Source organism: Colius striatus, chromosome 22 (genome assembly GCF_028858725.1).
Source record: "Colius striatus isolate bColStr4 chromosome 22, bColStr4.1.hap1, whole genome shotgun sequence".
NCBI classification, from domain to species: Eukaryota; Metazoa; Chordata; class Aves; order Coliiformes; family Coliidae; genus Colius; species Colius striatus.
In genome coordinates this window covers 2,667,883-2,694,262 of record NC_084780.1, presented here as the reverse complement: position 1 = coordinate 2,694,262, position 26,380 = coordinate 2,667,883, and the positions used below count along the sequence as shown (strand labels likewise).

The following is a 26,380-nucleotide window of genomic DNA, read 5'->3' as shown; positions in this document are numbered from 1 at the left end:
CATCCCCAGGTGCCCATCCCCAGGTGCCCATCCCCGGCCCATCTGTGCCCGGGTGCCCATCCCCAGGTGCCCATCCCCAGCCCGTCTGTGCCCCAGTTGCCCATCCCCAGGTGCCCATCCCCGGCCCGTCTGTGCCCAAGTGTCCATCCCCGGGTGCCCATCCCCAGGTGCCCATCCCCGGGCCCTCTGTCCCCGGTTGCCCATCCCCGGTTGCCCATCCCCGGCTCGTCTGTGCGCGGTTGCCCATCCCCAGGTGCCCATCCCCAGGCCGTCTGTGCTCGGGTGTCCATCCCCGGGTGCCCATCCCCAGGTGCCCATCCCCGGCCCGTCTGTGCCCGGATGCCCATCCCCAGCTCGTCTGTCCCCAGGTGCCCATCCCCGGGTGCCCATCCCCGGCCCGTCTGTGCCCGGTTGCCCATCCCCGGTTGCCCATCCCCGATTGCCCATCCCCAGGTGCCCATCCCCGGCCCGTCTGTGCCCGGATGCCCATCCCCAGTTACCCATCCCCGGTTGCCCATCCCCGGCCCGTCTGTGCCCGGTTGCCCATCCCCGGTTGCCCATCCCCGATTGCCCATCCCCAGGTGCCCATCCCCGGCCCGTCTGTGCCCGGATGCCCATCCCCAGTTACCCATCCCCGGTTGCCCATCCCCGGCCCGTCTGTGCCCGGGTGCCCATCCCCGGTTGCCCATCCCCGATTGCCCATCCCCGGTTGCCCATCCCCGGCCTGTCTGTGCCCGGGTGCCCATCCCCGAGTGCCCATCCCCAGGTGCCCATCCCCAGGTGCCCATCCCCGGCTCGTCTGTGCCCGGGTGCCCATCCCCAGGTGTCCATCCCCGGGTGCCCATCCCCGGTTGCCCATCCCCGGGTGCCCATCCCCAGGTGCCCATCCCCGGTTGCCCATCCCCGGGTGCCCATCCCCGGCCCATCTCTGCCCGGATGCCCATCCCCAGGTGCCCATCCCCAGGTGCCCATCCCCAGCTCGTCTGTGCCCGGATGCCCATCCCCGGGTGCCCATCCCCGGCCCGTCCGTGCCCGGCTCCGCAGCCGCCGGCAGTGCCGCGGGTGATTCACGGGCGTTGGACGTGGCCCCAGCCCCGTGTGCCAGCTCACCCCGTGGCCCTGAGTCACCGTCCCCAGCCTCGTGGCAGGTTGTCACCGGCCCCAGCGACACGGCGAGCGGGGGCAGCAGCCCCGGGACAGCACCGGCATCGGAACACCCCACACAGCCCCCGGCAAGGAGCAGCAGCAGCCGCGCCGGCAGCTCCATCCTCTGCCCCAGGTACCTTCACCCCGCTGAGGTTCTTCCCACCCCCGGGGACTTCCATGGAAACATCACCCCGAGAGTTCCCACGAGGGTCCGGTGCTCTGGGTCGCTGCTGGGGGTCGGGGCTGACCCTGAGCGGGTGCCCCCCATCCCCCGAGCCCGCAGCTCCGCCTGTGTGTGTGCGGGGGGAGGAAATCCGGGGCGGCAGCCGGAGCCGAGGCACAAAGCGAAGCGGGTTGGTTTCTCACACCGAAATTACCTCCCCCCCGCCCTCCCCCCAAGAAAAAGCCCCCAGCCCCAGCCAGGGCTGAGCTGTGCACCTCCCGCCCCGCTGCCCGCCGTGGGGTGTGTGTGTGTCTGTGTGTCTGTGTGTGTGTGTGTGTGTGTGTGTGTGTTTGTGATTCAGCCTCCAGCGCTGCAAAAACACAATTGCAGCAACTTTTGCAGCGGCACAAAGTCGGAACCGCCCCCCCGGCCCCTCTCCCGGAGCCGCTGCCCCCAGCCCCAGCCCCAGCCCCAGCGGGGCCGCCCCGGGGCCGCCCCCCGGCAGCCGCGCTGCGCGGGTCCCCGGCCGAGGGGGAGGGGAGGGAGGGAGGGGAGGGAGGGAGGGCGAGCCGGCAGCAGTTGCGGAGCCGCAGCCGAGGAGCGTTTCCTGCTCCTCCTCGCCCGGCGCAAACAGCGCTCAGCCCCTCCCCACGCCCTTGGCCGTGCCTCAGTTTCCCCCTGCGAGAGGCTCTGGAGGTGAGGAGGGGGGGTGGGCACGGGCAGAGCATCCCTGGAGGGGGGTGAGAGTCAGGGCTGTCCCCCCGCCCCGTGTCCCATGGGCTGTGCTGCGGGCTCGGAGCCGGCAGCATCCCGCGGGCCGAGGAGCATCGCTGCGCGGGGGGGGTATTGGGCGGGGGGCAGGGGGCGACTGCCGACCCCGGGGAGTGATTTGGGGGTGCTGGGGGAGGGAGGCTCTGAGTCCCGCCGTGTCCCCGCGATGCCGGGCGCTGATGCCCGCTGGTCTTTGTCTCCGGGTGTCCCCTCCCCGCAGCCTCTCCCGGGGGGCAGCTGAGTCTTCTCAGCCCCAGCCTCGTTGCTTTTCTTCTCCAGCTCCGGGGCTTTGCTCCCCCCTTCCTCGGGATGAAAGGAAAAGTGAGCAGCTCCCACTCCTCCTCCTCTTCCTCCTCTTCCTCCTCTTCCTCCTCCCATTCCCAGTACCGAGTGGGATGATGGGCAAAGCTTCACTAAGTGCTTTTCTCCCATCCCAAGCCCTCTGCCCATGCAGTGGGAGGATGCTCCATGGGCCCCACGGCAGGACTGAGGCTGGGGGACACTTCCCCCAGTCCCTCTCCTTGGGGTGGATGAAGACCCAGCTACATTTGGGTGACCAAACACAGGGTTCACCACCGTACCCAAAGACACATCTGCTGCTGTGGCTGGGGGCAAAGGAGGAAAAGGATGCAGGATGAGGAGCCTGCCTGTGAGCAGACTTCCCCTGGGGCTGCAATTCAGCTGCAAGTGGCAGTTCCCTCTGGGGGGCTGGTGCTGAGCAAGGTGACAAAGCTGAGCAGCCTCAGTAAGGGGAGGCAGCATCACTCTCCCTCCTCACAAGGTGTTGTCTCTGCCCTGGGCCATGGCTGGGCTCTGGCCTGTGCATTCCCTGCAAAGGGCAAGGCCAAAACAGTCTGGAGAAGTGGCCACTTCTGCTGCCCACAGCTGCCAGAGTCCTGCACCTCCCAGGGGGGATTTTGACATGTGCTTCCCGGGTGGGGTTTCTACACCCTTAAAAGGGAACTTCTTCCACCACAGCACCCTGCAGCTGCCAGCCTCTGCCAGCCTCTGCCCTCACCAGTGCTGCTGGCAGCTTTGTTCTCTCTCCTCCCCACAGCTCCATGCTGGGGGTCTGCTAAGGGGGGGGGGGGGGCTCAGCCTGGATGTGCCCATGCACCCACATGCCCATCCCTCCAGCCAGACCAGCTCAGGTCCCCACTGCCCAGTCCTGCCCCTGGGATGTTCCTCCTGAGCCTCCTCCTAGCACTGGCAGAGCTCAGCCAGTGCTCAAAAGCAGGATCTTTGGCCAAGCTGCTGGATGGCCACAAGAAACTCTCCATCCTGCCCTTGTGATCATCCCCAAAGTTGCTGGAAGGACTTTCCCAGGGTCTTGGGGGTCTCCAGGCTGGACCCTGGAGCAGCCTGGTCCATGCTGGGAGCCAGAGCAATGGTGAGGCAAGAAGCTCAGCTGGAAGGAGCTCTGCTGCTGGAAATCCTCCTGACTTTGCATCCTTTTCCACCCTATTGCCTGGAAGACCCATGAGCTCACCAGCAGCCCAGCACCCCTGAGGCAGCTCTCCTTACCCCATAATGCCTCCACCATCCCTGTGCCAGGGCAGGGGGAAAGCCAGGCCCTGTCCTCATAGTCTCTGTGTTTGCAGCCACCACAAGCTGAGTCAGGGCTGGCTGCAACCCCCCCACTTCCTTCCTTGCCAGAGGTGTTCATGGGGAGAGCAGAGCTGGAGGCAGCCTGACCCAGCTCCGTGCCCTCCTTCCCTGGCACTGACCTTTGTGTGCTGGAAGCTGCTGATTTGCATCAAACCTGCAGGAACTGAGGCTCTCAGGGGGTGGTTCTGTCCTTGCTTGCAGTTGTCAGGAGAGTTTCCAGTGTGCCAAAGGGGATGTGATGTGCCAGCACGAGCATCATTCCTGTAGGAAACTTGATGTAACACAAGGCTTGTTGTTCTCCCTCCCCCTTGCCTCTCTGCCAAAGTGCTGAGGCTGAAAAGCTTTCCTGGTCAGTGTGCCCCACCCCCAGCATCATGTCTGGTGGGAATTGAGGCCTTGAGATGTTTGAGGTTGTTTATTGGAGCCAGAGGCTGGTGATGCCTCTGAGCTCCCAGCACAGGCAGCTGCTTCTGCTCCATCACCCTGGGGCTGCTGCCTGGTGGCCTTGGCAGGTGCCACTGCAGTAACATGAGCTCTCAAACCCCATGTGCTGGGGCTGCAGGGGGCACTGGAGCCCTGCCAGGCAGCCTCCCATGGGACAGAGTGCCTGCACTCTCTGGGGAGGGTTGCAGCCGTGCCTCAGTTTCCCCAGGCTCCCTCTGTCCCACTGGCAATGCTCAGGAGGAGAGCAGGAATCGTCCTTGGGTGTCAGAGCCCTGACACAGATGCATCAGCCGTGTCCTCTGTCCCTGTGCTGTGGGTGCCAGCCCCTGCTCTGTCCCAGCTGGATGCTTTGTCCTTGTGTCTGCCTGGGAAGGCAGAGGTTAAAATGCCAGGATGCCCTGGCTGTGGGGCTGGGGAGGGAAGGTGACCTGCAGAAGTGCTTTGCATCCTCCTTGGCTCCAGCTGACATTGCAAAGCTCGTGTGGGCAGCAGGAAGTTGCCAGAGTGGGACTGAACTTGAAGCCCAGCTCCTTCCCCCAGCCCACCCAGGGCAGATTGTCCCCCACACACCACGTTTTCCCCTCTGGGTGCTGCTGCAGGGCAGCTGCCACCCCTGTGTGCCCGTGTGCCCATGTGCCCGGGTGCCTGCTGGCAACGCCGAGCAGCGAGAGGGCAAAGAACGATGGTTCAAAGGTAGGAGCACTGCAGCTCCCCCAGCCTTTCCTCTGGCTCCTCCTTGGCACTGCCACGTCTCGTCTGGCTGCTTTGCCAGGCTGGGGGAAGCTTTTCCAGCCCTGGGCCCCGGTGACAGCAGCTGGCAAGGGCAAAGCTGTGCGCTTCTTGGTGCTCAGGGTGGGCTGGGACGGTGCTGGGGGGACAGTGCTGGGAGTGGGGGGCAGATGCAAGGAGAGCCAGTGCCCTGGGAGGTGCCAGGGGCGGTTGGGGTGCCCACAGGGGGATGTGCTGCACCCCCCTGCCCTGGGTCCCTGGGTGTGATGGACGGGGCTGTTCGTGTGGTGGTTTGGCTTTTCGTGCTTCCTCTGTGCTGATCTGCCCCTGCCCTCCCCCCTCTCTCTGTCTCTCCCCAGTGAGGCTGAGGCTGAAGAGGAAGGAAGCCTTGAGCCACCTCACTCTGCTCTTGGCTGCTGCAGGTAGGGAGGGGAGGAAGCTGCTGCCACCGCAGCCGTCGCCGTCCCCTCCCTGACGTCACGGGTGACACCGGGGCTGGGGAGGCTCCGCCACGCGCTGCCAGAAAGGGCCCCTCGTGCCAAGGTGTGGTGTCAGCTGGGGCTGAGGCTGCTGGGGCCAGGAGGGTCCCCCCCTCGCTCCCTGCCTGAGCTGGGATGAGCCACCACGAGCCGGGCAACCCGGCCCATGCCACCTTCGAGAGGTTCCTGCGTGCCGGGGAGTGCCAGGAGGTGCTGAGCTGCTTCAGGGAGCTGTGCCAGCAGCTGGGGCTGCAGGGCAGCGGGCTGCAGCTCTACCATGGCCTCAAGGCTGCCCTCAACTACTGGAGTGCCAAAGCTCTGTGGAGCAAGCTGGATAAGAAAGCCGGGCACAAGGACTACGAGCAGGGCACAGCCTGTGCCAGCACCAAGGTACCGGGGCCGTGGGGTTTGTGTCCCTCCTTCCCCTGAGAGCATCCCCTGGGGCATCCTGAGCCCCCACCCCAGGAGGATGCAGGGGGTGCTGGGCAGGATGATGATGGAGTTTAATGGGACAGGGATGCTGCTCAGCTCTCCACAGTGTGATGTCACCTGGGTGATTGTCCTTCCTCCTCCCAGCTGCTCCTTGCAGGGGAGGAGCTGCTCCCAAGGGGGCTGCAAAGGGGCAGAGGGACCCACAGAGCCCTTTCTGGGGGACAAGAGCATCCTCCTGGGATTGAGGGACCCTCGTGTCCCAGAGCTGATGTCTTTTGTCCCCACTTGCTGGTGCCCCAGTCCTGTGTAGGGACAGGAGATCAAACCCAAGGCCTGGTTCTGAGCTGATGAAATCTCCTGAGTCCTGTGCTGCTGCAGGCGAAGGAGGGACCTGCCTTATCTCTCTGAGTGCTGTAAAGGGAGCTCAGCACAGGGCACAGAGATGATGGAGGGAGTGGAGCATCTGCCTTGTGCTGAAAGGCTGAGGCAGCTGGGGCTCTGCAGCTTGGAGAAGAGGAGCCTGAGGGGTGAGCTCAGTCATGTTCCAAATGCATCAAGGGTGGGTGTGAGGAGGCTGGAGCCAGGCTGTGCTCAGGGATGGCCAGTGACAGGACAAGGGGCAACGGGCACAAGCTGCAACAGAAGAGGTTCCAGAGACACACCAGGAGGAATTTGTTCCCTGCTGAGGTGAGGGAGCACTGGCAGGGGCTGCCCAGAGGGGCTGTGGAGGCTCCTTCTCTGGAGACATCCCAACCCCAGCTGGGTGAGTCCCTGTGTGCCCTGCTCTGGGTGGTGCTGTGGCAGGGGGCTGCACTGGATGAGCTCTGCAGGTCCCTTCCAGACCTTGAGACTCTGATTCATTGCTGCCAGTGCTGCTGTGAAGGCAGAGCTGGGGCAGCCAGGCAAAGGGCACCCCACAGAACCCCCAGTTTGTCAGGGAGAAGCAGTTCTGTCAGCCCAGGGGAAAAGGGGAGCAGCGGTGCGCTGGTGCCCGTGTGGGTGCCGAGGCCCCTGGGGCCGTGCCCGTGCCCAGGCCGTGCCCATCCCTTTGGCAGTGCCTGGTGGTGGGTGCTGGGCCGTGCGGGCTGCGGGTGGCCATCGAGCTGGCGCTGCTGGGAGCCCGCGTGGTGCTGCTGGACAAGCGCGGCTCCTTCTCGCGCAACAACGTGCTGCACCTCTGGCCCTTCGCCATCCACGACCTGCGCGCGCTGGGCGCCAAGAAGTTCTACGGCCGCTTCTGCACCGGCACCTTGGACCACATCAGTGAGTCTGGGGGGGTTTGGCAGGGGGAGGGGAAGCCTCTGCACCCCATGGGGGTCCCTCACACCGTGCCACAGGGGTAGGGGGGGGCGGCCCTGAGTTGCCCCCTGTGCCCGGGCAGGTATCCGGCAGCTGCAGCTGATCCTGCTGAAGGTGGCTCTGCTCCTGGGGGTGGACGTGCACGTCAACCTGCACTTCAAGGGGCTCGTGCCCCCCACGGACAAGGCTGGAGGACAGGGTAAGGTATCACAGGGTGACTTCTCTGGGGACGAGGGCAGGGATGGAGGTGGCTGCTCTGTGCCCCCCAGTCCATCTGCCACCCTGAGCCATGCCTTTTGTGGAGAAAGGGATGAGATGAGATGAGATGAGATGAGATGAGATGAGATGAGATGAGATGAGATGAGATGAGATGAGACGAGATGAGATGAAGCCTCATCTGGAGTCCTGGGGCCAGTTCTGGGCTCCCCAGCTGCAGAGGGACAGGGAACTGCTGGAGAGAGGCCAGTGCAGGGCCAGCAAGATGCTGAGGGGATGGAGCATCTTCCTTGTGAGGAAAGGCTGTGGGACCTGGGGCTGTTCAGCCTGGAGAAGAGACTGAGGGGGGAGCTCAGCAATAGTTACAAGTATTTCACTGGTGGGTGTCAGGAGGATGGGGCAGCACTTGCTTGTGTTGTATCCAGTGCCAGGACAAGGGGTGATGGGATGAAGCTGAAACAGAAAGAGTTCCCTTGAAACATAAGGCAAAACTGTGTCAGTGTTTGAGTGAGGGAGCCCTGGCCCAGGCTGCCCAGGGAGGGTGTGGAGGCTCCTTCCTTGGAGCTCTTCAAGACCCCCCTGGACACATTCCTGTGTGACCTGATCTAGGTGGGAGCTGCTCGGGCAGGGGGCTGGGCTGGATGAGCTCTGCAGGTCCCTTCCAGCCCCCCATGCTGTGACTGTGGCTGCATGAGCTGCAGCTCTGCCATGCCCCTCTCCCCCAGGCTGGAGGGCTGTGCTGCAGCCGGGCTCCTCTCCCCTCAGCCGCTACGAGTTCGACGTGCTCATCTCAGCCGGCGGCGGCAAGTTTGTCCCCGAAGGTGACGGCGGCGGGTCCCTGGCCAGCCCTGAGCCCGTGCCCAGCGGGGGTTGAGCTCATGGCTGCCCCGTCCCGCAGGGTTCAAGAGGAAGGAGATGAGGGGGAAGTTGGCCATCGGCATCACCACCAACTTCATCAACCGCCACAGCCGGGCCGAGGTGGAGGTGGCCGAGATCAGCGGCGTGGCCCGAATCTACAACCAGAAGTTCTTCCAGAATCTCTACAACAAAACAGGTCTGTGCTGGGGGGCTGCAGGGGGGGGCTGGGGCATCCCTGAGCCCTCCCGGCCCCGCTGCAGGCTCAGCCCTTGTTGTGCCCTGAGGACGGGGAGCGTGTCCCCCGGTACCCGCTGCGAGGGATGCTCGGTGGCTGAGCCCGGTGCAGGGGCTCCTCGTGGTCCTGCCTCTGCCCCGTGGCTCAGCTCAGCTCCTTCCCCATCACCAGGCATCGACCTGGAGAACATTGTGTACTACAAGGACGACACTCATTATTTTGTCATGACGGCCAAGAAGCAGAGTCTGCTCAAGAAGGGGGTGATCCTGCAGGTGAGGAGGCCAGGACCCAGCCCTGTGAGCCCAGAGTGAAAGCTGAAAGCATGGAGGGGGGGATGCAGATCATCGGTCAGGATTTGTCCCTGCAAGGGGTGGTGGAGGCTGCATCCAGCTGTTGCCTATGCAGGGGAAAAATCCTTTTCACAGCATCTCAGTGTGGTGGGGGCTGGAAGGGACCTCTGGAGATGATCCAGTCCAACCCTCAGAGAGAGTAGCTCCACCTAGATCAGGTCACACAGGGACGGGTCCAGGTGGGGTTGGAAACCTCCTGAGAAGGAGCCTCCACACCCTCCCTGGGCAGCCTGGGCCAGGGCTCCCTCAGCTCAGCACCAAAGCACTTTCTCCTCCTGTGCCAGGGGAATTGTTTGTGTCCCAGCTGATGCCCATCAGCCCTTGTCCTGGCACTGGGCACTACAGAAAAAAGTGTGTCCCCATCCTCCTGACACCCACCTTTTGGTACTTGTAAGAGTTGTTGAGATCCCCCCTCAGTCTCTTCTCCAGGCTGAACAGCCCCAGGTCCCACAGCCTTTCCTCACAAGGAAGATGCTCCATCCCCTCAGCATCTTGGTGGCCCTGCACTGGCCTCTCTGCAGCAGTTCCCTGTCCCTCTGCAGCTGGGGAGCCCAGAACTGGCCCCAGGACTCCAGCTGAGGCCTCAGCAGCTATGGCAGAGCAGAGGGGGAGCAGAAGCTCCCTGGCCCTGTGCCCACACTCTCTTGCTGCCCCCAGGCTGCCATTGGCCTTGCCCACGCTGCCGCCTCAGCCCATCCCAGGGCTGGGGCACAAACTGCGGGTCCTGTGCAGCTTCACCCCATCCCCACAGGACAAAGCAGACATCGAGAGCCTCCTGTCCCCCGAGAACATCAACAGAGATGCCCTCCTCAGCTATGCCAAGGAAGCTGCCAACTTCTCCACCAACTACCGCCTGCCTGAGCTGGAGTTTGCCCTCAACCACCGGCAGCTGCCCGACGTCGACATGTTCGACTTCACGTGCATGACGCGCTCGGAGAACGCGGCGCTGGTGCGGGAGCACAACGGGGCCCGTGTGCTGCTGGGGCTGGTGGGGGACTGCTTGGTGGAGGTGAGGGTCCCCTTCCCAGCCCCGTTCCGTGCCTCAGTTTCCCCTCTCCCTGCAGGGACCGTTGGTTGCACTATTCCCCCCCTCCCTGAGCGCTTCTTGCACCCTATGGCCGGGGGCGAGCTCCCCAGGTCCTGGTGGTGGGATGCTGTGGTGGGGTTAATCCCCTTCCCTGGCCCCACCAGAGGTCTGAGGTGGCTTCGGGGTGGAGGAGCAGCCCAGCTCCTCCCCAGAGGCGGCTGCAGGAGCCGGGGAGGAGGCAGAGCCTGTCCTTCCCCTGCGCGTCCTGCCGCCGCTCGCTGCTTTCATCCCCAGCCAAGCCCCGCGGCTCCCGGCCTCCTCCCAGTCCTCCCAGTCTCCTGTGTGGCTCCAGCTCTCTCTGCCCTTCCCTTCACAGCCCTTCTGGCCTCTGGGCACTGGCGTGGCCAGGGGCTTCCTGGCTGCCTTCGACGCGGCGTGGATGGTGCGGCGCTGGGCGGCCGGGACGCCTCCCCTGGAGGTGCTGGCTGAGAGGTGAGTGTCCCCACGCTGCTGGGCTGGGCCTCAGCTGGCTCAGGATGAGCCCCTCGAGCCCAGCCCCATCCCTTGCACCCAGGGAGAGCATCTACCAGCACCTCTCACAGACCTCCCCAGACAACACCAACAAGAACATCAGCCAGTACAGCATCGACCCGGCCACGCGCTACCCCAACATCAACCTGCAGGCCATCAGAGCCAGCCAGGTACCTGCCCAGGTCCTGCCATGGGGCAGCCATCCAGCCCAGGCCTCCCTGGGGTCAGGGTGACACCAATTGACGTGGTCACCTGTCCCCAGAGGGTGTGAGGCTGAAGCTGGGGGTCCCCAGGGCATCCGATGCATTGTCCGTAGTGGCTGCTGTGGGGGGTGGGGGTCTGGGTGCCCCCCTTGCCAGGGCCAGCTCCCTGTGTGCTGCCACTGGCTCTGTGCACGTGCTGACCTGCTGCTGGCATTTACTCCCATGGGCAGGTCCAGGACCTCTACCTCACAGGCATGGTGGATGTGGACCACAGGAGGAAAAGCGACAACCAGCTCAGCACTGGTAGGAGCAGCTGGTCCTGCCCCAGCCCCAACCCCAGGACACCCCATTGCTCCCTGCAGCCCATGCCAGAGCAGCTCCTGCCCCGATTTGCCTCCCCATCCTCCTTGTCTCAAGGCCTGGCTGGTGTTCAGCTGGCTGCCACCCTCCTGCCAGCACTGGCTGTGTTTCCATCCTGGTGGCACCGTTGGTTTCCATTCTCCCTGCCCACAGCCCTGTGGGCACACAGCCCTGCAGCTGCTCTTGCTGAGGGCAGCCTGGCCCCCTCCTTCTGGCCCACACTGATGCTGGGACGTGAAATCTTGGTGCCTGCTTTTATCAACCTGTTCATTGAGCCAGGGGATGGGTGGTTTTGGAGGGGTCAGTGGGGAGCATCACCCCCTCCAGCAGCCCCCTGCTGCAGCACTGGTGCTGGTGGCTGCCTCTCTGGGATAGGGACACGTGTGTTCCCTCCCCAGCAGTGGCTGGAGATGCCTATGAGGAGCTGCTGAGCTGGTGCCAGGCCAGCACTGCTGGGTACCGTGGCGTGGCAGTGACCAACTTCAGCACGTCGTGGAGCAGCGGCTTGGCGCTCTGTGCCCTCATCCATCGCTTCCGCCCCGACCTGCTGTGAGTGCCCCCGACCCTGCCTGCGCCCCCTCGCCCTGCACAGCCCATCCTCATGGCACCCACGGCTCCCTGCAGGGACTTTGGCTCTGTGGACTCCCAGGATCCCATCCAGACCCATCAGATGATACTGGACTTGGCAGAGCAGGAGCTGGGCATCCAGCCCATCCTCTCCAGCGTGGAGATGGCCAACGTGACAGAGCTGGATCGCCTGGGGCTCATCACCTACCTCAGCCAGTTCTATGAAGCCTTCAAGGGCTCTCCAGGTGCGAGGTTTTAGGGGTGCTTATCCCCCCTCCCACACTGGGGCTTGCTGGGTACCCCTCCTGCTGTGTAAGGTGGCTCCCACCATGGCCACATCTGCTCTGTGCAGAGGCAGAGGTCAGCAAGAAGCCAGCGTCAGCGGGCGGCACACGAGGGGCCATCCTCTTCCTCAGCAAGCTGCAGAGGAGCCACAACCTGACCCTCAAGCGTGCCCAGGTGAGGGACCCCCACACAGACCCTCCAAACCACCCCCAACCTCTGAGGGACCCCCACACAGACCCTCACACAGACCCTCCAAACCACCCCCCACCCCTGGGGGATCCCCATACAGACCCCCCACACAGACCCTCCAAACCACCCCCCAACCCTGAGGGACCCCCACACAGACCCTCCAAACCACCCCCAACCTCTGAGGGACCCCCATACAGACCCTCCAAACCACCCCCAACCTCTGAGGGACCCCCACACAGACCCTCACACAGACCCTCCAAACCACCCCCCACCCCTGAGGGATCCCCATACAGACCCCCCACACAGACCCTCCAAACCACCCCCCAACCCTGAGGGACCCCCACACAGACCCTCCAAACCACCCCCAACCTCTGAGGGACCCCCACACAGACCCTCCAAACCACCCCCAACCTCTGAGGGACCCCCACATAGACCCTCACACAGACCCTCCAAACCACCCCCCATCCCTGAGGGACTCCCACACAGACCCTCCAAACCACCCCCAACCTCTGAGGGACCCCCATACAGACCTTCCAAACCACCCCCAACCCTGAGGGACCCCCACATAGACCCTCCAAACCACCCCCCACCCCTGATGGACCCCCACACAGACCCTCCAAACCACCCGCAACCCTGAGGGACCCCCATACAGACCCCCACACAGACCCTCCAAACCACCCCCAACCCTGAAGGACCCCCACACAGACCCTCACACAGACCCTCCAAACCACCCCCAACCCTGAGGGACCCCCATACAGACCCCCACACAGACCCTCCAAACCACCCCCAACCCTGAAGGACCCCCACACAGATCCCCACACAGACCCTCCAAACCACCCCCCATCCCTGAGGGACCCCCACACAGACCCTCCAAACCACCCCCAACCTCTGAGGGACCCCCACATAGACCCTCACACAGACCCTCCAAACCACCCCCAACCCTGAGGGACCCCCACACAGACCCTCATGACACCCCAGGACCGCTCCCCATCCCCTCCCCATCCTAGCCACTCCTTTTGCATCTGCAGGACAGTGCCCAGAAGGATGTTGAAGCCAAGAGGATTCACAGGGATGCCGAGGTGGGTCTGGCCTGGGCAGCTTGAGGGGTGCTGTGCCAGGGTGAAGCTGAGGCAGGGGGGGAGCAGGGGGCTGACCTTCCCCTTGGGTTGCTCATAGCTGGACACGGAGCTGAGTGCAGACACTTTGGAGACTGTCCCCAAACCAGTGCAAAGTGCCACCATGGACCCAGGGCAGGTGTGTCTTTTGCCAGCCTGGAGTGTGGGAGGGGGGTTCAGCTCGGGGTGGGGGGGGTTGAGCTTGGGGTGGGGGGGTTGAGCTCGGGGTGGGGGGGTTGAGCTCGGGGTGGGGGGTTGAGCTCGGGTTGGGGGGGTTCAGCTCGGGGTGGGGGGGGTTGAGTTCGGGGTGGGGGGGTTCAGCTTGGGGTTGGGGGGGGTTGAGTTCGAGGTAGGGGGGTTGAGCTCGGGGTTGGGGGGGTTGAGCTCGGGGTGGGGGGGTTGAGCTCGGGGTTGGGGGGGTTGAGCTCGGGGTGGGGGGGGTTGAGTTCGGGGTGGGGGGGTTCAGCTCGGGGTGGGGGGGGTTGAGCTCGGGGTGGGGGGGTTCAGCTCGGGGTGGGGGGGTTGAGCTCGGGGTGGGGGGGGTTGAGTTCGGGGTGGGGGGGTTGAGCTTGGGGTGGGGGGGTTGAGCTCGGAGTGGGTGGGTGGGCGCTTGTGGGGACACCAGAGGCTGTGGGGCTGAGCTCAGGGCTGGCACCAAGCTCAGGGCTGGCACCAGGGCTGTGCAATCCAACGCCCACGGGCTGCCAGCTCCTCCCTGCTTGCTTCCTGGACCAACTGGTTTTCCAGAGCCAAGCCTCAGCGCTCCCTCCCCGGTGCCAGCCGAGCACCCAGACCACCATTGCAAGGGGCAACCCCCTCTCCCCATCTCCCCAAAACCCCTCTGGTGAGTGTCAGCGCTCGGGGCGCTGCAGCCCCCGTCCCTGCAGCCTCCCTCCGTGTCCCCGCAGCCTCGGGACAGCAGCGACCGCTGTTACTTCTGCGGCCGCCGCATCTTCCTGCTGGAGCGCTGCAGCGCCCACGGCCGCTTCTTCCACCGCGGCTGCTTCCAGTGCCGGAGCTGCGGCGCCACGCTGCGCCTGGGCGATTACTGCTTCCACCAGCAGCACGGTGAGGAGGGGGCTGGGAAGGGAGGGAGATGCTGTGGGGGGTGGGGAAGGGAGGGAGATGCTGTGGGGGCTGGGGAAGGGAGGGAGATGCTATGGGGCTGGGGAAGGGAGGGAGATGCTGAGGGGGCTGGGGAAGGGAGGGAGATGCTGTTGGGGCTGGGGAAGGGAGGGAGATGCTGTGGGGAAGGTTTGTGTGCTTCGGAAGGGTGTCATTTGGGGTTGGTTCCTTCTCCTCTCGCCCTGTCCCAGGTCACTTTTACTGCTCACTTCACTACCCCGGTGCAGCTGGGATGGAGCTGGCCCAGGATGAGCCCCCAGCGCTGCCCAGTGCGGTGAGTCAGTGCCCAGAGGGGTGGGGGGGAGATGCTGGAGTGTGGCCCCGTGTTGAATCATCCCCACAATGGCTGTGGATGGAGCATCTTGCTTGTAAGGAAAGGCTGTGGGACCTGGGGCTGTTCAGGCTGGAGAAGAGACTGAGGGGGGAGCTCAGCAATAGTTACAAGTACCTAAAGGGTGGGTGTCAGGAGGTTGGGGCAGCACTTGTTTGTGTTGTAGCCAGTGCCAGGACAAGGGCTGATGGGATGAAGCTGCAACAGAAAAAGTTCCACTGAAACACAAGGCAAAACTGTTTCAGTGTTGGAGTGAGGGAGCCCTGGCCCAGGCTGCACAGGGAGGGTGTGGAGGCTCCTCAGGAGGTTTCCAAACACACCTGGACACGTTCCTGTGTGACCTGATCCAGGTGGAGCTGCTTGAGCAGGGGGATGGACTGGATGAGCTCTAAAGGTCCCTTCCAACCCCCTCCATTCTGTGATTCCATGCTGGCTCTGCCCCCAGGATGCTGCTGCCACCTGCCCACCCTCAGATGCTGGGAGCCTGTCTGAGCCCCCCACGGAGGGGGCAGCCAGCGCCCTGCAGCCCCCAGCAGCAGCCCCACACACAGGGAGAGAGCCTGGAGCAGCAGAGGATGCTGCAGATGCTGGTGACACAGAGGAGCAGGAGCTGCTGGCACAGTCTGGGGGCGATGCCAGGGAGGAGCAAGATCCTGCAGCAGAGCCCCAGGGGGCAGCAGAGGAGGGTGAGGAGAGCAGGGGCAGGAAGAAGATTGTTCTCACGCCGACAGAGAAGCTCAAGCTGTCCACACTGAACCTCACCAGCGAGGCAGAGCTGGAGCCGCCACCAAAGCCAGCTCGGCTGCGGCTCCAAGCAGCACCCGCAGCCCTCCCTGCCCTGTGGCATGCACCAGACTCCTGGGAGGAGGAGGAGGAGGAGGAGGAGGAGGAAATGGGTGTGGAGGAAGGTAGGTGGCTACAAGCTGGGGTATCTGGCCAAGCAGGGCTCTGGGTCCTGCCAGCACCCTGCTGTGCCCCGTGTCTTGCTCGTGGGGCACCATCCCAGAATAGCTCTTTTCTTGGGGCAGCTTTGGAGGACAGTGACAGCAAAGAAGAGGAGGATGAGGAGGATGAGGAGGAGGAAGGCACAGACCTTAGCATGATGGCAGAGTCAGTGAGTGCTTTCCCTGGGTGGTGGCTGAGGCTCTTGCCAGTGACTCGTCTCACAGAGGCATCAGGTCTGGCTGTGCCATGGCTGCTGGGGCAGGAGGTGCCCAGCACAGGCCTTGACCCTCTGCCTGTGCCACCCACCCCTCACAGTGCCTGGAGCTGGCTCCAGAGGAGAAATATCCCACGTGGAAGCGGACACTGACCCGCCGGGCCAGGGAAGCCCAGATGAAGCGGTTCTGCAAAGCCCAGGTAGCCCCATGGGCAAGAGCCAGGACTGCAGTCCGGTGCCATCCCCTGTCCCCTGCATCCTGCTGCTGGTGCCCACGTGCCAGGAGGTGCTGGCCCCTGGGCAAGCACTGCCCTTGCCTTGCCAGGCCATCCAGAGGCGGCTGGAGGAGATCGAGGTGACGTTCCGGGAGCTGGAGCAGCAGGGCATTACCCTGGAGAAGTTGCTCCGGGATGAGGATGGTGAGGCCAGAGCAGTTGGGGCACTGTGACCCCTGCAAATGAGGGGGGTCTGTGCCCCACTGATGTGTCCCTCCTGGCCTGCAGGAAGCCCAACTGACCAGAAGACACAGTGGCTGAACCAGCTTCTGTTCCTGGTCCAGAAGAAGAACAGCCTGATGTCCGAGGAGTCGGATCTCATGATAGCGTAAGGCTTGGGGGGGGTGGTCCCTGGCTGCTGCTGGGGCTCAGCTCACCCCAACTCCTCCAAGCTCAGCACCCAGCACCCTGCTTCCCTCCCCACAGGGTGCAGGAGCTGAAGCTGGAGGAGCAGCAGTGGCAGCTTGACCAGAAGCTCCGGTGCTACATGAATAAGGAAGGTGAGTGCCAGCCCGTGCCAGGGGCATCCCTGTGCATGGTGGGGGGTGTGGGGCAGGGGCTCTGCGCCCTGCTGCAGCTCTCTGCTCCCACAGAATCCCTGAAGACCCCTGAGGATCGTGCAGCTGAGCAGAAGATCCTGGTGCAGCTGCTGGAAGTGGTGAACAAGCGCAACGTCCTCATCCACATCCAGGAGGAGAAGCGGCTCAGCGAGCTGCAGTCCTGAGCCCTGCAGCCCCAGCAGCCACCACCTCGCTGCAGGGGGACCTGTGCTGTCCCCCACCCCAGCAAAGTGCCACCCTGAGCTGCCTGGGAAGGTGATGATGCCCAAGCTGCTGTGGTGTCTCCAGCTCCCTGCTTGCCAAAGCTGCTGTGGAGGGGCCGACCTGCTGGTGGATGCCCGTGGGGGGAGACACTGAGGAGCAGCTTTGGGGTGCAGACAGGGCACCCCCACGCTTGGCTGCACTGGCTTTGCCTCGTGCTTGCTTGAAAATGAGATTTGCAGGGGCTGCAAAACAGGGGCTGTGGTGGCTCTGCCTGGGCTTTGCTACAGGAGGGAGCCCCAAAGGGAAGCAGGGTCTTGCCCAGCACTGCAGGTCCCAGAGCTGTCAGCCCTTCGAGGGGATGCTGCCCCGAGGCTTGGCCAGGGCATTGAAAGCCTCTGGTCTGCCAGAGTCCCTCATGCTTGAGCTGCACCCCTGGCTGCCTCACAACAGGCTCCTGGCAAGGGATCCCTCCAGTGCTGCCTGTCCCTGTGCCCCAGGCACCACAGGCAGGTCACAGCAGAGATGCCAGGTGTGGAGGGGCTGCACCAGGAAACCACCCCAGGACATCCTTCACAGCTGGGGATATCCATCCTAACCCAGGATATCCATCCTAACCCAAGGTACCCATCCTAACCCAGGATACCCATCCTAACCCAGGACACCCATCCTAACCCAGCATACCCATCCTAATCTGGGACATCTATCCTAACCCAGGATATCCATCCTAACCGAGGATATCCATCCTAACTCAGGATATCCATCCTAACTCAGGATACCCATCCTAACCCAGGATATCCATCCTAACCCAAGGTACCCATCCTAACTCAGGATACCCATCCTAACCCAGGATATCCATCCTAACTCAGGATACCCATCCTAACCCAGGATATCCATCCTAACTCAGGATACCCATCCTAATCTGGGATACCCATCCTAACCCAGGATACCCATCCTAACCCAGGATATCCATCCTAACTCAGGACACCCATCCTAACCCAGGATATCCATCCTAACCCAAGGTACCCATCCTAACTCAGGATACCCATCCTAACCCAGGACACCCATCCTAACCCAGGATACCCATCCTAACTCAGGATATCCATCCTAACCCAGGACACCCATCCTAACCCAGGATATCCATCCTAACCCAGGATACACATCCTAACCCAGGATACACATCCTAACCCAGGACACTCATCCTAACCCAGGACACCCATCCTAACCCAGGATATCCATCCTAACCCAGGATACACATCCTAACCCAGGATACACATCCTAACCCAGGACACTCATCCTAACCCAGGACACCCATCCTAACCCAGGACACCCATCCTAACCCAGGATATCCATCCTAACTCAGGAAACCCATCCTAATCTGGGACACCCATCCTAACCCAGGATACCCATCCTAACCCAGGATATCCATCCTAACTCAGGATACCCATCCTAACCCAGGACATCCATCCTAACTCAGGATACCCATCCTAACTCAGGACACCCATGCTAACCTGGGACACCCATCCTAACCCAGGATACCCATCCTAATCCAAGATTCCCATCCTAACTCAGGACACCCATCCCAGGCACACACCTCTGGCTCTACAGGTGGGCCCAGTGACAGTGAGGGCTGATGAGAGCACCGTGCATCGCTGCCCGTGGGTGCCACATCCATCCTGTGCCTGGGTGCTGCAGGGAGCCTGTGTCAGAGACCCCTCTGTGAGGCCTCTGGGCTGGGGAAGAGGCTTCGTGTTCAGCAGCTCACTGGGGGGACTGTGCCCAGGGTGTGACACCAAGGACAAGGGACGCTGGCAGCCGTGTCCTCTGTGCTTTCTCTTGCTTGCCAATGCCACAGTGGCCTTAGCACAGACCTCTCAGACCTCCCTGGTTGCTGCAGGGTGGCCTCCATGGCCAAATGGTGCTTATGGCAGCCCCAGCTGTGTTGGGTATGGTGGTCCCAGGCATGGGACCTTTACCCTCCGTGTTCAACCTTTGTCTGCCACTCCAAACCTCCTGGGTTTGTACCAGCACTTTCTATCCTGCTGCAGCCCCTCCTCCCTTTGAATAAAGCCTCCTCGACCCAGTGCCAAGGGCTAAAACTCTGCCTTTATTTTCTATCCAAGTCAAGTCTGGTTGCTGGAGCAGCTGCCAGGTTTCACCAGGAGCCCCCAAAGCCACCTCAGGCAAGGGGAGGCTGAGCCTCTTGAGCTTCCCTGGCCACACTGGTGGGTCCCTCCAGGTAGAAAAGGTGTATTAAAACCCCCAGCAATTAAAACCTGCCTCTGTTTTGCTTTCCACGAGGGCCAATGTGACAAACCTGCCCCACACGCTTCACCCAGAGAGGCAGCTGTCGGCCCAAAGCAGCCACAGTGGCCTAAAACCAGATGTCAGCTAGAAAAAGGGACTGAAAGGAGCGAAGATGGGGCTGGAGGGACACGGTGGGACAGCTGCAGCCCCAGTTCAGCTGTGGCTGGGCCGCTCCTGCAGCAGCCGCTGCAGCAGCCGCATCTGCTCCTCGGTGCCCTGCAGCATCTTCACCTCCATCGTGTGGAACAGGTGGAGGCCGGTGGCGAGGAGGAGGATGCCGACGGCCAGGAAGGCCAGGAGGGAGAAGGAGAGCTTGGGGAAGGGTTGCCCAGCTGCCAGCCCTGCCAGCACAGCCAGCATGGCCACTGCCTGCAGCAGCAGCAGCAGCAGGGCCAGCACAGCCATCCTGCCCGTGGAGAAGCGCTGCTGCCGCGCTGCCTGCAGCCCCACGCACACCTCTGCCCGCGCCTCGGTCACCACGTCTGCCAGAGCGGCCTCTGTGGGGCACAGGAGCAGCTCAGGGGGCTGGGACCTTCCCCTGCAGCCCTCCTTAGAAACCACCACAGGATCAGTTGGGTTGTTGAAGCCCCTGAAGCTGCTGTAGTCCCAGCCCTGCCCTCACCCTGCCCAGCCCAGCACTGACCCACAGCCCTCAGCACCTCAGCTCCATGCCTTTGGGGTCCCTCCAGGGCTGGGCACTCCCCCAGCTCCCTGGGCAGCCTGGCACAGGGCTGACACCCCTCTCAGGGAAACAGTTCTGCCTCAGCTCCAGCCTCAACCTCCCCTGGGGCAACTGCAGCCCATTGCCTATCACTTTGGAGAAGAGACTGACCCCCAGCGCACTACATTCCCCTTTCAGGGAGTTGCTCTAATCCTGTCTCCCCTCAGCCTCCTCTTCTCCAGGCTCAACACCCCCATTCCCTCAGCTGCTCATCAGACCTGTTCTCCAGACTCTTCACCAGCTCTGTTGCCCATCTTCATCCCTGCTGCTCTGCCCTGCCTGTGCAATGAGCAGGATGCCCTAAGCAAGGGCAAACATCCCCAAAATCTCCATCAGCCCATCCAGCAGGCCCCTTGCACACAGGGCACCCCAGCAGCAGCCCCCACCACCTTACCAGCTGTGCCAAGGGTGGCACCCACAGCCAGTCCCTGCCTCTGGATGTGCAGCGTTGCCATCACGGCTTCGTGGTCTGAGAAAGGGATGTCCATGCCCGGGGCTGTCCCTGTGGTGGTCTTCAGCTCTTCACACTTAACTGTGAAGCTGGAGACAGCCTGGGCAGGGGGATGGGAGGGGTGACACTGGTGCCTCCCCTCCTGCCAGCCACAGCTGCCGCCCCAGCGCCCTGGTACCTTGTAGAGGATGTAGTCGATGCGGATGCCCAGCGGGAAGGGCAGCAGCTCTGCCTTGGCAGTGAAGCAGTTGTTGGGGATGAGGGTGCAGCCATCCTCACAGCCCTGAGATGGAGCAGCTGGGTGGGTGAAGGGCTTTGTGTGGGGGGTTTTGGGGGGGGAAGGGGACCCTGCTCACTGCCTGCTGCTCACCTCAAAGCGCGCAGCCTCGGCGAAGGCGTCCTGCAGCCCCGTGCAGCCGCGCAGCAGCCGGACGCCGACGTCCTGGGGGTGCATGTTCAGGTCCCCTCCCAGCAGCACCACGTCAGCTGCCTTCGAGGTGTGTCTGCAGGGAGGGGTTGGGGCTCATCCCCTTCCCCACCCTGCACTGGACTGGGGTGATTGGGACCCCCCTTCAAGTGCTCCCCAGCCTCACTGGTGACTGGGCTCAGTGTGACCGGGAGGCCCGTGCAGCACAAGCCCTGGGGGAAGGGGTGATGCTGGGCACCTGCAGTGGGGGCACCCTGTGGGACCCCCAGAGCTGCTCACCGGATGAACTGTGCCAGCTCCCAGGCCTGCACCAGGCGGTGGGGCAGGTAGGCATCCTTCTCCCGGCAGTACTCAGCGTGCAGCTGGGGACAGGGAGGGGGGCAAAGCAGCTCTGACCCCTGTGCCAGCACCAGCCCTTGCTCCCAGGCTCCCTGCAAACCCATCCAGTCCCTTTGGGCTCTGGCTGACCCCTCTGCCTGGGTGAGGTGCCGGGCTCTGAGTCCCTGCCCCCCTGCACAACAATATTCATTAGAAGCCAGTGCACAGCCCCAGGAGACACGGTGCAGAGCACGAGGACAGCGAGGCAGAGGTAGAGGCCACTTGTCCTGCCCCTCCCCATCACCCTCCCCACGACAGGTCCTTCCCCAGGCTGCTCACATGGGTGACATAGACGTTGAAGGTGATCCCAGAGATCTCAGTGACGACGAGCCCGACGGACTTGCCGCAGAACCAGTCTCCGTGCTGGAGCTGCCGGAGGGGAAGGGGAGCAGGCTGGGGCTGGGGAGCCTCAGGGGCACTGGGCATGGCAGTGCTGTGTGCCCCCTGCCCTGCTCACCATGTAGGGGTACCCATTCAGTGAGTACTGGTATAGGAGGGTGTCCAGGATGGGGAACCTGGAGAAGACGCAGAGGCCGCTGCCGATCACGCCGCTGTGAGAGGGGAAAAGCCCAGTGAGGGATTGTGGCCCATTCTTCCTCTGCCTCGTCCCAGCCCCGAGCCAAGGGGGCTCCCCAGACCCCTCACACTGAGTGTGATCCCATGAACGTTGCTCATGAGGACAGAGGGGATCCCCAGCCCCTGCACTGATGTCCATGCCCAGCGCTGGCACTGCCCCACTGCCAACCCGGTGCCAACCCAGCCCAGCCCCTCACCTGCGAAAGTAATGGCAGAAGGGGTAACAGCCCCCCAGCCTGGCCTTCAGGTGGCTGTAGTCCTGCTCACTCCACACCTGGGGAACAGCAGCATGGGCTGAGAACAGGGGAGCTCATTTCACAGGCTAGGAAGGGACACTCAGCTCATGGTGAGGGAAGGAGCACACTCAGCTCATGGTGAGGGAAGGGACACACTCAGCTCATGGTGAGGGAAGGGACACAGCTCATGGTGAGGGAAGGAGCACACTCAGCTCATGGTGAGGGAAGGGACACACTCAGCTCATGGTGAGGGAAGGGACACACTCAGCTCATGGTGAGGGAAGGGACACAGCTCATGGTGAGGGAAGGAGCACACACAGCTCATGGTGAGGGAAGGGACACACTCAGCTCATGGTGAGGGAAGGAGCACACTCAGCTCATGGTGAGGGAAGGGACACTCAGCTCATGGTGAGGGAAGGAGCACACACAGCTCATGGTGAGGGAAGGAGCACACTCAGCTCATGGTGAGGGAAGGGACACACAGCTCATGGTGAGGGAAGGGACACACAGCTCATGGTGAGGGAAGGGACACACTCAGCTCATGGTGAGGGAAGGAGCACACTCAGCTCATGGTGAGGGAAGGAGCACACACAGCTCATGGTGTGGGAAGGAGCACACACAGCTCATGGTGAGGGAAGGGACACAGCTCATGGTGAGGGAAGGGGCACACTCAGCTCATGGTGAGGGAAGGGACACACTCAGCTCATGGTGAGGAAAGGGACACAGCTCATGGTGAGGGAAGGAGCACACTCAGCTCATGGTGAGGGAAGGAGCACACTCAGCTCAGGGGCTGCTTCACCTCCTGGAGAAGCACCAGGTCGAAGCTGTCCCGCTGCAGCGTGTCCCCGATGAGCCGCACGCGCTCCTGCCGCCGCTTGCTCAGGTAGCGGATGGCCCTGATGGGACAGGGGGTGGTCACAGCATGGGGTGATGGGGGCTGCTGGGACCCACAACAGGGGACACAGTGCTCCTGAACATCCCAGTGCTACTGGGACGGGCAAGATGCAGACTGGGAGAGAAGGGAGGGGGGAGGAAGGTGCTTTGTGAGGACATGGGGACAAGAGGGATGTGCAGGGAGGCTGCCTGAGGACGGCTTGTCCTGCCTGCAGAATCGAGGAAGCTCATCCCTGGCTGGGGAGCAGAGGGGACATGGGTCAGGGAGCAGTTGGGACACGGGTTGGGGAGCAGAGGGGCACGGGTTGGGGAGCAGTTGGGACATGGGTCAGGGAGCAGATGGGACGTGGGTTGGGGAGCAGATGGGACGTAATTTGGGGAGCAGTTGGGACACGGGTTGGGGAGCAGTTGGGACTCAGGTTGGGGAGCAGATGGGACGTAATTTGGGGAGCAGTTGGGACACGGGTTGGGGAGCATTTGGGATGTAATTTGGGGAGCAGTTGGGACATGGGTCGGGGAGCAGTTGGGATGTAATTTGGGGAGCAGTTGGGATGTGGATTGGGGAGCAGATGGGATGTGGGCTGGGGAGCAGAGGGGTACGGGTTGGGGAGCAGTTGGGACATGGGTTGGGGAGCAGTTGGGACATGGGTTGGGGAGCAGATGGGACATGGGTCAGGGAGCAGTTGGGACATGGGTTGGGGAGCAGTTGGGACATGGGTTGGGGAGCAGATGGGACATGGGCTGGGGAGCAGTTGGGACTCAGGTTGGGGAGCAGATGGGATGTAATCTGGGGAGCAGTTGGGACATGGGTGTCCCCATCCTCACCTGCACAACCCCGGCAAACTCTGCACTCACCAGCAGTTGAGGCTGAAGACGCGGAGGCGCAGGGGGGAATCTCCCTCCATGGCTCAGCAGGGCTTCGGGGGCGGCAGAGGGGAGTCCTGCGGGCAGCGTGTTGGGGTGACAGCCCCGGGGAGCTGGCGTGGGCAGAGCCAGGCTGTCACGGCAGAGGCCAGGCCGAGGCAACAGCCGGGATGCTCCAGCGCGGCCCCGGTGCCGCCTCCTTTCCCACCCACAAACTCCATCCCGAACCCCGACCTGCCCCCGGACAGGGTCCCGCGTAGCCAGAGCGCACGGGTGAGCCCTCCACCCGCGAACAGGGGCAGGGGGGTGCCAGCGACGGGCTCCGGGGCTCAAACACGGCAAATCCTTCCCGAACGGGCTTTAAGCCGCGGGTTCAAAGCAGCGCTGTGAGCCACGGGCACGGCCTCCCCCCGGGAAACGCACCGGGATGCTCCGGGCGACCCGCAGCCCCAGGCTCCCGCTGCAGCCGCAGCCCCAGGCTCCCGGCCCCGCTCCGGCCGAGCCCAGAGTCTGCTCCCGGGGCTGGAGTCCCCGGGCCGCTGCCTCCCTGCCCCGGGCTGCTGCCTCCCTGCCCCGGGCCGCGGCCTCCCTGCCCCGGCTCCCGCGGGACCCGGCGGGCGGCGACACCGCGGGGAACGGGACGGGGGCGGCAGCGGGGAGCGACAGGCGGAGCGGGGCAGGAACGGAGCGACAGGCGGAGCGGGGACAGGAACGGAGCTACAGGCGGAGCGGGGCAGGAACGGAGCGACAGGCGGAGCGGGGCAGGAACCGAGCTACAGGCGGAGCGGGGCAGGAACGGAGCGACAGGCGGAGCGGGGACAGGAACGGAGCTACAGGCGGAGCGGGGCAGGAACGGAGCGACAGGCGGAGCGGGGACAGGAACGGAGCGACAGGCGGAGCGGGGCAGGAACCGAGCTACAGGCGGAGCGGGGCAGGAACGGAGCGACAGGCGGAGCGGGGACAGGAACGGAGCTACAGGCGGAGCGGGGCAGGAACGGAGCGACAGGCGGAGCGGGGACAGGAACGGAGCGACAGGCGGAGCGGGGCAGGAACCGAGCTACAGGCGGAGCGGGGCAGGAACCGAGCTACAGGCGGAGCGGGGCAGGAACCGAGCGACAGGCGGAACCGGCGGGGAACGGAGCAACAGGAGGGAGCGGGGAGAGGAGCGGAGCTACAGGCGGAGCGGGGCAGGAACCGAGCGACAGGCGGAGCGGGGACAGGAACCGAGCGACAGGCGGAGCGGGGCAGGAACGGAGCGACAGGCGGAGCGGGGACAGGAACGGAGCGACAGGCGGAGCGGGGCAGGAACGGAGCGACAGGCGGAGCGGGGACAGGAACGGAGCGACAGGCGGAGCGGGGCAGGAACCGAGCTACAGGCGGAGCGGGGACAGGAACGGAGCGACAGGCGGAGCGGGGCAGGAACCGAGCTACAGGCGGAGCGGGGCAGGAACCGAGCTACAGGCGGAGCGGGGACAGGAACCGAGCGACAGGCGGAGCGGGGCAGGAATGGAGCGACAGGCGGAGCGGGGCAGGAACCGAGCTACAGGCGGAGCGGGGCAGGAACGGAGCGACAGGCGGAGCGGGGACAGGAACGGAGCGACAGGCGGAGCGGGGACAGGAACGGAGCGACAGGCGGAGCGGGGACAGGAACGGAGCGACAGGCGGAGCGGGGCAGGAACGGAGCGACAGGCGGAGCGGGGACAGGAACGGAGCGACAGGCGGAGCGGGGCAGGAACGGAGCGACAGGCGGAGCGGGGACAGGAACGGAGCGACAGGCGGAGCGGGGCAGGAACCGAGCTACAGGCGGAGCGGGGACAGGAACGGAGCGACAGGCGGAGCGGGGCAGGAACCGAGCTACAGGCGGAGCGGGGCAGGAACCGAGCTACAGGCGGAGCGGGGACAGGAACCGAGCGACAGGCGGAGCGGGGCAGGAATGGAGCGACAGGCGGAGCGGGGCAGGAACCGAGCTACAGGCGGAGCGGGGCAGGAACCGAGCGACAGGCGGAGCGGGGACAGGAACGGAGCGACAGGCGGAGCGGGGACAGGAACGGAGCGACAGGCGGAGCGGGGACAGGAACGGAGCGACAGGCGGAGCGGGGCAGGAACGGAGCGACAGGCGGAGCGGGGACAGGAACGGAGCGACAGGCGGAGCGGGGACAGGAACGGAGCGACAGGCGGAGCGGGGACAGGAACGGAGCGACAGGCGGAACCGGCGGGGAACGGAGCAACAGGAGGGAGCGGGGAGAGGAGCGGAGCTACAGGCGGAGCGGGGCAGGAACCGAGCGACAGGCGGAGCGGGGAGAGGAACCGAGCTACAGGCGGAACCGGCGGTGAACGGAGCAACAGGAGGGAGCGGGGCAGGAACCGAGCTACAGGCGGAGCCGGGACAGGAACCGGGGCAACAGGCGGAGCGGGGACAGGAACGGAGCTACAGGCGGAACCGGCGGGGAACGGAGCAACAGGAGGGAGAGGGAGAGGAGCGAAGCTACAGGCGGAGCGGGGACAGGAACCGACCGACAGGCGGAACGGGGAGGGGAACGGAGCAACAGGCGGAACGGAGCAACAGGCGGAGCGGCATCGAGGCGCGGAGCGGGGTCAGGATCGGGGTGCGGAGCGGGATCAGGGTGCGGAGCGGGATCGGGGTGCGGAGCGGGATCGGGGTGCGGAGCGGGGTCAGGATCGGGGTGCGGAGCGGACCTGGTGCGGGGCGGGAGCGGCGCGGGGCCGCGGGACTACGCGTCCCGACAGGCAGCGCAACGGCACGGAAAGGGAGGAGAGGGAAAGGGAGGGGAGGGGAGAGGAGGGGAGGAAAGGGGAGGGGAGGGAAGGGGGGGGGGGAGGGGAGGGGAGAGGAGGGGAGGAAAGGGG

The 26,380-nt window shown here is 64.2% G+C and overlaps 3 protein-coding genes across 8 annotated transcripts; 2 read left to right on the top strand and 1 right to left on the bottom strand.

Moving 5' to 3' along the window:
- Positions 1-1,218: 1,218 nt before the first annotated feature.
- MICAL1 (microtubule associated monooxygenase, calponin and LIM domain containing 1) lies at positions 1,219-18,744 on the top strand. Of its 3 annotated transcripts, none has more exons than XM_062013564.1 (25): positions 1,219-1,279; positions 5,221-5,730; positions 6,828-7,035; positions 7,154-7,270; positions 8,013-8,108; positions 8,186-8,341; positions 8,552-8,652; positions 9,482-9,739; positions 10,134-10,249; positions 10,332-10,458; positions 10,722-10,794; positions 11,250-11,400; positions 11,476-11,663; positions 11,771-11,877; positions 12,921-12,971; positions 13,069-13,146; positions 13,916-14,075; positions 14,324-14,406; positions 14,909-15,371; positions 15,492-15,577; positions 15,724-15,822; positions 15,948-16,041; positions 16,126-16,225; positions 16,324-16,397; positions 16,491-18,744. In XM_062013564.1, the coding sequence occupies exons 2-25, from the start codon at positions 5,476-5,478 to the stop codon at positions 16,619-16,621; spliced, it is 3,372 nt and encodes a 1,123-aa protein (XP_061869548.1). In that variant the 5' UTR covers positions 1,219-1,279; positions 5,221-5,475; the 3' UTR covers positions 16,622-18,744. The 3 variants fall into 3 exon arrangements, with proteins under 3 accessions (XP_061869548.1, XP_061869549.1, XP_061869547.1); XM_062013565.1 differs by lacking the exon at positions 1,219-1,279 and adding an exon at positions 1,942-2,005 and having other exon boundaries at positions 11,253-11,400; XM_062013563.1 differs by lacking the exon at positions 1,219-1,279 and adding an exon at positions 1,942-2,005.
- On the bottom strand, positions 18,745-26,289 carry SMPD2 (sphingomyelin phosphodiesterase 2). Of its 4 annotated transcripts, none has more exons than XM_062013574.1 (11): positions 26,210-26,289; positions 23,504-23,589; positions 22,554-22,650; positions 21,716-21,792; positions 21,400-21,493; positions 21,222-21,311; positions 20,844-20,926; positions 20,508-20,640; positions 20,316-20,420; positions 20,081-20,237; positions 18,745-19,462 (listed from the first exon to the last, which is right to left on the bottom strand). In XM_062013574.1, the coding sequence occupies exons 2-11, from the start codon at positions 23,551-23,553 to the stop codon at positions 19,119-19,121; spliced, it is 1,230 nt and encodes a 409-aa protein (XP_061869558.1). In that variant the 5' UTR covers positions 23,554-23,589; positions 26,210-26,289; the 3' UTR covers positions 18,745-19,118. The 4 variants fall into 4 exon arrangements, with proteins under 4 accessions (XP_061869558.1, XP_061869555.1, XP_061869557.1 ...); XM_062013571.1 differs by having other exon boundaries at positions 23,504-23,625; positions 26,210-26,274; XM_062013573.1 differs by lacking the exon at positions 26,210-26,289 and adding an exon at positions 23,936-24,226 and having other exon boundaries at positions 23,504-23,625.
- On the top strand, positions 23,552-26,380 carry LOC133627587 (RNA-binding protein FUS-like; the record flags this gene model as incomplete). Its single annotated transcript, XM_062013875.1, has 4 exons — positions 23,552-23,785; positions 23,960-25,842; positions 25,947-26,196; positions 26,312-26,380. Coding segments are annotated over exons 1-4 (2,436 nt in total), but the record flags the coding sequence as incomplete, so codon positions are not given.